At 45.1% G+C, this 10,870-nt stretch overlaps 1 protein-coding gene across 4 annotated transcripts; it reads right to left on the reverse strand.

Moving 5' to 3' along the window:
- Nucleotides 1-2,874: 2,874 nt before the first annotated feature.
- Nucleotides 2,875-7,299, reverse strand: LOC134880816 (52 kDa repressor of the inhibitor of the protein kinase-like). Of its 4 annotated transcripts, XR_010167970.1 has the most exons (3): nucleotides 3,664-6,160; nucleotides 3,202-3,313; nucleotides 2,875-3,059 (listed from the first exon to the last, which is right to left on the reverse strand). XR_010167970.1 is itself a non-coding variant. In XM_063907898.1 (2 exons), the coding sequence occupies exon 1, from the start codon at nucleotides 5,899-5,901 to the stop codon at nucleotides 3,697-3,699; it is 2,205 nt and encodes a 734-aa protein (XP_063763968.1). In that variant the 5' UTR covers nucleotides 5,902-6,160; the 3' UTR covers nucleotides 2,875-3,313; nucleotides 3,664-3,696. The 4 variants fall into 4 exon arrangements, 1 of the variants encoding a protein (XP_063763968.1); XR_010167971.1 differs by lacking the exon at nucleotides 3,664-6,160 and adding an exon at nucleotides 7,164-7,299 and having other exon boundaries at nucleotides 2,875-3,313; XR_010167969.1 differs by having other exon boundaries at nucleotides 3,202-6,160.
- Between the last annotated feature and the right edge of the window lie 3,571 nt (nucleotides 7,300-10,870).

Here is a 10,870-nt window from a genome sequence, read left to right on the forward strand (position 1 = left end):
ATGCACCTGCATTTAGACCTACTTCCCCTGAGGAGTTCTACAGAATAGAATTATTTAAAATGTTGGATGTAGTTGAGGTCCAGTTGACAAAGCGCTTTGACCAGAGCAGCTTCCAAACACTCAACATACTGGAAAGGGTGTTAATAACTGGAAAGGTGGAGGATGTGGATGTGGTCAGTTCTTACCCAGAACTGGACCAGCATTCTTTGGAGGTACAGCTGGCAATGTTCAAACTCCAGTATCCCTGCAGCACGGTCAGTGAAGTGGTGGATACCCTGAGAGCTATGCTGCCAGAGGTTCGAGGTTTGTTCACTCAAGTAGAAGTGTTGGTCAGGCTTCTTCTTGTTGTGCCATGCTCCTCAGCAGAAGCTGAGAGAAGTTTTAGTGCCTTGAGAAGGCTTAAGACGTGGCTGCGCTCTTCAATGTCTCAAAAGCGCTTGAACAATGTGGCTGTTTGCCACATCCACCAGGAGCATCTTGACAAACTTGACTTAGGGGAGATTTGCCAGTCATTTGTGTCTGCAAATGACAAAAGAGGTCACACTTTTGGAGCCTTTGTATGATCTCTTACTTTTGTTCTAACTGTAAAAATCCTGCTGTAGGCATGATACAGATAATAGGGGAGAAATATGATTATAGGAGAAGATATAGAACATTTAATGAAAGGACCAATAAAAGGGAAATCAACAATTTTGGGGAAAGGATGGAGATAGTAAAAGCAAGTCTTTAACAGGTTGTAAGGTTGTATTGAGTTATAGTTTTATGTTCTGCAGGGCACTGAAGAGGGTTAAGTTTGATTGTAATAGGCTCTGAGTAGCCTAGGTACGCATTTTATGTTTCCTCATAACTTTTTTTTCAAGAGATTTTTTGTTGCATGACATTAAAATAGAGCTATATGTAGATTAACTACCTTCAAAATAAACAGCTCGGCGTCGGATATGAAACAAAGGCTTCTTTATTTAGGGAAATCAGTAGCGACCATTACACGTTCCGCAAACTTCACAAACATATCATCAACAGCTCCATGTATGCTAGTAGTTTTCCGTATACGCGGCACTTCTATTTATACTAAGGAAAAACGCGCGTAACTCTTGTTTTAGCCGCTAAGCATTCTGGTAGTTTTTTAACCCTTTGTTAGGCAATAAAACAGAAAACACATGCATCAAATCAACAAACAGATCAAATCACCAATCCTAAACTGTAAGCTATTAAGTTACAACATTCTCCCCCCGATGAACTACTCTGGTCATCTAAATCTCCAGACAATACAGTAACTGAATAGGTCTCCTCAACAAAGTCCCTGATGTAGTGCGAACTGAGCACGACCTAACAAGACCATCTCGGCCTGGAAACAGTTCTTTGATTCTTCCCAGTTTCCAGGTTTGTCTGGGTGTGTGATCTTCTCCAATGAGTACGACGTCACCCACTTTCAGTGGGGTGGGTGTCGGTGTGTCACAGCGGTGTGCTGACTTCAAGTCTAGTAGGTAATCCTTGCGCCAGGCATTCCAGAAACTGGTTGTGAGTCTCTGCCTGTACTTCCATCTTCGTGTGATCTCTGCCTTGTTAGCAGTTGGGTGCTGTGTTTCAGCTGGGAATGGCTTGGGTGGTAGAGAGGTCAGTCGTTTACCCACCAGGAAGTGAGCTGGAGTCAGTGGCTGTGGCTCATCCACTTCATTATGCACAAAGGTCAGAGGCCTAGAGTTTAGTGTAGCCTCAACCTCTGTCAGGACTGTGCACATTTCTTCGAAGTTGAGTGAAGCTCTTCCAAGAACTTTCTTCAGGCATGTTTTTACTGATCGGACGAGCCTCTCCCAGAATCCGCCCCACCAGGCTGCTCGCTCAGCGATGAATCTCCAAGTGATTCCCCTTTCTGAGAAGAACTGCAGCAGTTCAGTGTCTTTGATGGCTTTCCACAGCTCTTTCAAGTCCTGATCAGCTCTCTTGAACGTTCTTGCGTTGTCTGAGTAGATTACCTTGCATAATCCTCTTCTAGCAATGAATCTTTTCAACGCTAACAGGAATGTCTCTGTTGACTGATCTGAGACTAGCTCCAAGTGTACGGCTCTGGTTACCGCACAGGTGAATAGCGCGATGTATGACTTTTTTTACAGAATCCTCCGTTTTCACATAAAGTGGTCCTGCAAAATCCACACCTGTGACTTCGAATGGTGGGGATTCAGTTATTCTGTCCTTTGGTAAAGGTGCAGTGATCTGCCTTCCAGCCTTTGCCTTGAATCTTTTGCAGATTGTGCATCTTGCCACAACACTCTTGACCAGCTGCCTTGCGCGCATGATCCAGTATCTCTCCCTAACTTGTACGAGGGTGTCTCTCACTCCTGAATGCATCACCTTCTCATGACAGTACTGTATGAGCATTTCTGAATATTTATGCTTGCTGGGCAGGATCCATGGGTGCTGCTCTCTGAATGTGAAGTCAGACTGCTGCAGCCTTCCTCCCACACTGAGCAGTTCATGTTCATCCAGGAATGGCTTGAGTTCTTTAATCTTACAGTCACTGAGGCCCTTTCCTGTCTTTAGTTGTTTGATCTCTTGACTGAAACTCTGTTGTTCTGTTACCTTGATCCAGTACCTTTCGGCCTCGAAGAGCTCGTCAGCAGTCAGTTCTCCTCTTGTCTTTGGTTTTGTTTGAGCATTTGCTATGAATCTCTTTATCCAGGCTGTCACTCTGAAGACTCTTTTCAGTTTGCTGTATCTGGCTAGCTCCAGCACTGGTTCAGTGAGGTCTGCGTCATTTGCAGCAAGCTGTACAGTGACTTGGTGACTCGACTTGAGTTCTGTGTTCGCCCTTTCTGGAACATAATCATCATCAGTCTCCTCTGACTGATCGGCTGATGTCACAAGGCTCAGGCCCGTAGCCAGCATTGTGGTGGGGGGGGATCTTTTCCCCCCGAAAGTGGACTTCATTTGGCTCCCTACTCCAATGCCCCCTAAATACACCAGCACACTTCAAATCTTTTAATTTAGACATATTTTATTCATCGTCAAGTTTGTTGTGAGTCTGTTGTTGCTGTCCTTCATTTTTTGTCTGTTGCTCCCCACTGTTAACATAAATGGACATGAATTGCTTCAATTGAGCTATCTCTATAGTCATTAAAACTTTAACAAGAATGAAGAATTTGATATAAATGTAAGTGTTACTCAAACTTCCTACATCTGTGATTGTCTGTCTCTGTTGCTCACCTCAGTTGTCTGTTGCTTTCTTCCATTGCCTGTCTGTTGCTGCCCTCCATTGTCTGTCTCTGTTGTTGTTCTGTCTGTCTGTTGTTGCTGTCCTTTATTGTCTATCTCTCCACTGTTGACATAAATAGATAAGAATTACTTCATGAAGTACACTATCGGTATGGTCATTAAAACTTAAACATGAATTAATAATGATATAAATTGAAGTGTTCCAGAAAAGAGCTTTCAAACAGCATCAAAACCATCTCTTTGTAATTTAAATTGACATAATCAAGGTTGAATGTGTAGTGCCCTACCCTCTTACTTAAAACATTCTTAGTCCATTTCTCCCTTATATTAGTGCCAGATTCATGCAAATGCAGTTCTGGGGTTCTACCTTACCACTAAGAAGGCACACAAAGTTTGATTAAAATCTGTGTCGGTTGGGCCCCAAAGTGTCTGATTTCACGTGAAATGACCCACCCCCCATGTCTCCCTCTTCTTCTTCTATGGCTTCTATTGCATCAGAACGCTCATCAGCTCCAATCGTCTTGGGTGCATTTTTGAGTATAGATCGACAGCTTCATCCAGATCCAGAGCCATGTCGTAGTGGGTATGGATGAGAGCCAAGGATGACATGCGGTCCTCTCCCATGCTGCTCCGCATGAATGTGTTGAGTCTCCGGAGAACACTGGCAGACCTCTCACATTCGCAGGAGGTCACTGGCAAGGTGCATGCAATTTTCAGGAGTTTGAAGATGTTCGGATACATCATCTCATCACACTCTTTGATAGCTGAGGCACATGAGCTTGGTCTTTGGTGTAATGCTTTGACCTGCCACTTCAACTTCCACCGTTTCAGCTCCTGGTCAATGACCTCTGGTGATGGCAAGTCATCTTGGTACAGAGCGACTGCTTCAGAGATGTCCACCGTTACATCTGAGTTGCACTGGACAGATGGAATTAGGCCCATGAGCCTTGATGCGGTCACAGAGAGGGGACTAAATCTGGACTCAAACTCTGAAATGACATGGTCTAAGAAGGGTATCGTCATGTTCCGGAGATAGTACTCCTTCACTCCTTCAGCGGGTACATTTTCCCTGTGTTTCTGCCTTCCAGCTGCTCTCGGCTGGGTTGGTTCCACGTTGACCTGAGCAGCCATCCTAACTGCTTGTTCGTAGATTTGATTGAAGTCGTCGTCGATGGTCTCGCGGAGCTCCTTGTAGACAGACTTCACCTCATCAACCATGCTAAATGCCTCGATGATGTCGAGTGAGGTGCTTTGCAGTTTCACCGTGATGCCCGCCAGGTGGGATAAAACTTGGTATACGGTGAGGAATGTGAGGATGAATCCAAAGTTTTGTAGCCCACTCAAGAGACCATAGGCCTCTGCTTTGTACTTGCCCTCCCATCCACTGGTGACATCTTCACTGTACTCCTCTGTATGGAGACCCTGTGCCATGACTTCCAGAGCCTTAATAATGAAGACAAAGGCACTGTAGAAGTGACTGTAGGCATCATGCCGTGCTGCCCATCTTGTGCGGCTGAGGTCAATCAGGGGCTTCCGCTTTCCGGTAGAATGTGCCTCCTTATCTACAACCTCCTTGAGAAGGTGTTCCCTCTTCGGGCTGCAGGTGAAGAACATGACGATGTACTTCATCTTATCAATCATGTTGCGCACAACTGGAAGAGCACAAGAGCGTGCAATGACAAGGTTCAAGCAATGCCCATTGCAGTGCATATAAACTGCCTTAGGCGCATCCTTTTTTATCAAAGCTTGAACGCCAACATTTTCGCTGCTCATATTGCTGGCGCCATCGTACCCCTGGCCTCGACAGTCAGCAATCTCTATGCTTAGATGACTCAGCACATCTTTGATCGCGCTTGCAATGTGGCGACCTGTGATCCGTGGCAAAGTACAAATCTCAAGCAACTCCTCTCTGATATTTAAGTCTTTGTCCACGAAGCGAACACACATTGGCATCAGCTCTTCATTATGGGATGTGACCTCATCAGCTAGGACTGTGTACATCTGAGCATGCCTGACCTCTTCCACGATCTTGGCCTGAATCATGTGCTTCCCTATTACATCAATCATTTCATTTTGGCTTTGAGGTGATAGATATGTGGCATTTTTTAGCTTTGGTTTCTCCAAATGCTGCTTCAGCTTTTCATCGTGATTTGAAAGCAGTTTCAATAGGGCCAAGAAATTCCCAGGATTGCCACTACAATGCTGCTGCTCAGCTGATCCTCTCAGTGCAATGCATTGACGGCCACAGTAGAGAACAGCCTCTGCAACGCACTTGAGAATGTGCCTGTTCTCTTTGATGTTGGTCTCCTTTGCACTGTCCATACGGACTGATATCCGGGTATTGGGGTTTTCATGTGACTGTCGAAACAGTTTTGCTCTTTCAAATGCCACTAAATGGTTTGCTTTCGATTGGTGGCTTCCAATTATCTTCGTTTTCTTATGCCATTTACTGAAGGGCGCATTTATCAGTGAAGTTGACTGTTTCCTCTCTGTGGCATTGAGAAAGAGAGCACAGCATATGCAGAAAGCGCCATCGAGTTTCATGCTGTAAACCAGCCACCATCCATGCTCCTCAAACCAATCATACCTGAATGCCCTGTTGCACCCACCAATAAATGTAGTTGGGAAAATGAAATGTTTCGAAGGTCTGACGTGGTTTTTCACCAAATTGTACTTTTGGCCATCAGACATCTGACACACAGTCTGTGCTATTTCCTCAATAGATTTGGTTGCATCTATGAAGAAGCCAAGGTCACTGTCAAGTACAGAGCTCGGCTGGGCTACCTCACATTCTGCTGCCTGTCTCACTCTCACATCCTCAGCCACTTCAGGAGCTGCTGCATCTCTCTGCTCTTCCACTGCACTGTTACCTGGCAAGGCTGTTTCATTGCTGCTACTACTAGCTGCTGGTAGCTCACCCTCCACATGCTGACTCACTAAATAAATACAGCAAAAGATAGACATTTAAGTCAATTTTAGAGTATTTCAAACCAGACATAATAATAATTTTATTCTCTGAATTATTTTATTTTCTATTGTGCACATAGAATTGTGAGGGTTTGGGTAATTTCATCAAGCAGATATATTGCATTTGTCATAAAACGGTTTTAACAAAAAGCACACACAACAAACGTCTGACAACAAACATCTGCACCTGAAACACAAACATCAGGTGCAGGGAAACTACACTGATTGACTCACATACACCCTATCCATGTTTAACCCCCTTTTTTTTTTTACACCTCTATACTGTATTTTATTTACTATGGCCTTAGGAGCAACAGGCATGGTGACAGTAAAATACAGCCTAGCTGGAGCAACAGGCATGGTGACAGTAAAATACAGCCTAGCTTGATCATCAGCATTGCAAAGTGAGTTACTGAATGTTATTGTCACTTACATTTCTTAAAAATCAACTAATGGGCATAAAATAATTTGGCTTTAGTGTGGGGGGAACCCCTCATAAAATCCGTTTCACTTTCAGGAAAAGGTGGAGAGGCACCAATAGAGACCGAGGTCGAAACTGCACATAATAAGTTCTGTCATAGACATCTGAAGCCGCGAGCACAAAATGGTAACACTCTGCGTCAAGACAGTAGACTCAGGAGACAGACACTAGTCTAAAACAGACGGGGGGAACTGTCAGCTATGTGGCACTTGCAGAGCACAAGCATAACGAGATGGAGGGGGGGAGACATTGAAGCACCGAAGTCACGTTAACACGCCAAGCAATACACTTTAAACAATCCCGAAAATAGTTACTGTTACGTTCGCTATGTTTCCTACAAAATTGACAGTGGTATTTTCTGTGTTCGGCGAGGGATGGGGCTAGCATATAGCCTAATGGAGCTAGGCAACCACTGACAAGTAGCCTAGGTCAGTGAGTGTTCAGATGCAGCTAGGTCTAGCAGCTAAGTAGTAAAGAAATAGAAGCCCTGCACTCAGCAGCTTACCGATTTTGGTCCTTTTCTGGAATAAGTCACCAATGTTTTGGGACAATGTTGCCGCCGACTTCTTTCGTTTACGTTCCTTGTCTTCTTTTTTACCCATTTTCGCTATTCTTCTGATTCTTCTTTGTTCCTATGTAATAGGCGATTATGCTAGCTACCAACAGAAATGGGGGCATTACCGCCACCGACTGGATTGGTGTAAAACAGTCTGAACAAAATGTGTAAACAGAAATATTAACCATTTTTCTTACTCGTCACTTCTCTGAGTCTACTTTTCTTTTTTATTAGTCTGGATTTTGATATTGTAAATTTAGATTTGAATCATGTATATTCACCGGAGATGAACAATTCATTCATTGAATAGCCCACATATCTTGAGGGGCGTGTCTGTGTATGGGGGGAGGGGGGGGGGGGGGGGGTCGAGTGCGGGAGGGGGATCGAACGAACCCTTCGATCCCCCCTGGCTACGGGCCTGAGGCTGGGACCATTCCACCATAGATGGCTATGTTTCAAGTTTTCAACAGTTTGTCCTCTGGTGGGAAGGTCAGCTGGATTTATCTTTCCTGCGATGTGTGACCATGACTCTGGGTTGGTCAGTGACTGGATCTCGGTCACTCTATTTGCAACAAACTGTTTCCACTTCTGAGCAGAGCTGCAGATCCAATGCAGCGTAATCATAGAATCTGTCCACATTCTTATCTGAATTGGTTCCATTTTCAGAGTAATCATCAAGTTGTTTGCTAGTCTCGCTCCGATCACAGCTCCCATGAGCTCTAGGCGTGGCAGTGTCATTTTCTTGAGAGGGGCCACCCTGGATTTGGACGCGACTAGGCTCATTGTAGGTTCTCCGTGTTGAGTTTCACCTTGCAGGTAGGCTACAGCACTGTAAGCTCTTTCACTGGCGTCACAGAACACGTGCAGTTTCAGGGCATGCTTGTTCTCTGACTGCGTGTCTGTTCGGTACCACCTTGGTATGGCGAGTTGGTGTAGCTGGGGTAGTTCTAAACACCACTGTTGCCATTCTCGAGTCAGATCAGGTGGTAGCTCCTCATCCCAGGAGAGTCCTCTCTCCCACATTTCTTGAAACATGCACTTGATTCTGATGGTGAAGGGAGTCAGGAACCCAAGCGGGTCATAGATACGTGCGGATGACTGTAGAACGCTCCTCTTTGTGTTCTTCTTTTGCTTTAGAATGCTCACTAGCGGTCTGAGGTCAAAGGTGAAGTCATCGGTCTCTGGTCTCCACACTAAGCCTAACACCTTCAGCACTGCTCCGTGTGTCTCTGGCGCCAGTGTGTGGTCTGTTGTGCTCTCCTCCCATTTCCTCTTCAGCTCAGGAGAGTTGGTCATCCACTTACAGAGGTCCATGCCTGCGGTTGACAGCATTTGCTTAGCGGTGGTTGTTACATAGTAAGCCTCTTCCACAGTGCGTGAGCTTGCAATAAAGTCATCAACATAGAGTGACTCTCTTATTGTCTCTACAACTTGTGGCTGTTCGGTTTCATAATTTTGCAGATGCTTTCTGATTGTAGCAGCGAGTAAGAAGGGACTTGGGGAGGCTCCAAACACCACTCTTGTCATCCTCAGCATCCGCAGCCTTTCATCCTGTTCTCCATTTGGTGGGCCCGAGAGCCACAGGAACCTCACTGCGTCTCTGTCTTTCTCGGCGAGGGATATCTGCAGAAACGCCTTTTTTATGTCTGCCATGAAGGCGATCTCATGTTTTCTGAACCTAATCAGGATGCTGAGAATATCCGAATTTAGGTTTGGTCCTGTGAGTAAACAGTCATTGAGAGATGGATAGCCATCTTCATGGGACGACGCATCAAATACCACTCTCAATTTTGTGGTCACCTTGTCCTCTCGGAGTACTGCGTGGTGAGGTAAGTAGTATTTCACATTGTCTGCATTTGCATTGTCCTTTGGCACATCCTCTGCAATGTTCTGTTGTAAGTAGTCCTCCACTACTTCATTGTATCTGCTGTACAATGTAACATCTTTCTTTAGTCTTCTCTTCAGACCTTCAAACCTCTTTTTGGCAACTCTGTAGTTGTCTTGGAGTTCTGCTCTTTCTGGTTTCCATGGCAACTCCACGTGGTATCGTCCATTTTTGAAGGTTGTCGTTCTTTCGAACATCTGCAGAGCCTCTTCTTCTGCTGGGTTCTGTGTTTTGTCACTTGTGATACCTAGAGACTCAATTTCCCAGAATGCATTCAGTTGCTTGGAGACAAGTGTGTCTTCATCAAGTGGTATGAACATGCAGGCAGCCTCTGTGACACTTGACATGGACACTGGTCCCTGCACAGACCATCCAAAGGTGCTCTCCAATGCAACCAATGTCTCTGTGAGTCTCTCCACTCTTCCTGATACTATTTGCCAATAGTAGTCTGCTCCTATCAGGATGGAGAGCTCAGGATCACCGTCATCGCCGGGGAAGTCTGCTAGTTGCAGTCCCCTTTTCTTAAGCTCATGTTGAATCTGGTCACCAGGAACCTTCATCCCAGCTGAGCACACCTGTGGGGTTTCTACAGCTTCTATTTCAATTCTCTGCTGGCTGTCCCAGACATTCTCCATGATTACCTTAACTGTATTGCGTTGTGACCTTGTGGGGACAGAGGAGCCAAACGTATGAAGAGTGAGTGTCTCTTGTCTGATTACTGGTAACTTCAGGCTCTTCACTAGGTTTTCATGGATGAAGCTTCTCTGACTGCCTCCATCGAGTAAGCAGCGAGCTATTTTTCTGCCTGATGGACCTTGCACCCACGCCTTAGCAGTTTGGAGCAGCACAGTGTTCTGTCCATCTGTTTTCATCCTCACTGAATGAGGAATGACTGAGGAAACAACAGCATCTTCAGTAACAGTGTGGGACTGCACCTCATTTCTCTCACCCGTGCACACAGCAATGTGATGTCTTCTTCCACATTTTTCACATGACACATCCTTCATCTTGCAGAATCTTGCAATGTGTTTCCGTCCTAAACACACAAAGCATCTTCCCATTTTCTTGAGTTTGTCTTTGCGTTCAGGAACGTTGTGATCTGGGCAATGTTCAGATTTATGTTCTGCACTGTCACAGAACAAACAGTTGTATGTCTTCTGGCTGGCTGTGTGCAGTGCAGCAGCAGATTGCATGCTAGGTCCTTTCATTTTCACTTCATTGAATGAACGTGACTGCTTCCATGGCTTGTTTTCTGCTTTATGTTCTGTTCTGTATGAATTTGTCATTTGCAGTGCTCTTTCCCTGCTCTGAACCTCCTTCTGTAGGAATGTGACTATTTCAGCAACCTTCCATTCATCATCCACTCCCCTCTGACGACTATATTCAAGAGCTATGTCATCTGGAATCATCTGCAGTAAGATTGGGCATAGTAGGCTTCCGTAGGTTTCTGACACTACACCCAGTGACTCCAAGCTCCTAATCTGAATTTCACATTCATCATATAACCGCCTTAATGCATTCACATCAGATGATTTCTTTACAGGGTTTAGATTTAGTAGCTTTGACATGTGAGCACTGATCACCAGACCTTTCCTTCCAAATCTGCTTTGCAGTAAAGTGATTGCGCTGTCATAATTTACATCTGTTAACACCAGTCCTGCTACTGCCTTTGCAGCTGCACCAGTGAGGTAGGTTTTCAGATAGGTAAATTTCTTTCTCTTGCACAGTGCATCATTTTCGTGTATAGCAGTCTCATATTGGCTCCAAAACT

The sequence above is a fragment of the Eleginops maclovinus genome, chromosome 18 (assembly GCF_036324505.1).
Source record: "Eleginops maclovinus isolate JMC-PN-2008 ecotype Puerto Natales chromosome 18, JC_Emac_rtc_rv5, whole genome shotgun sequence".
NCBI lineage: Eukaryota > Metazoa > Chordata > Actinopteri > Perciformes > Eleginopidae > Eleginops > Eleginops maclovinus.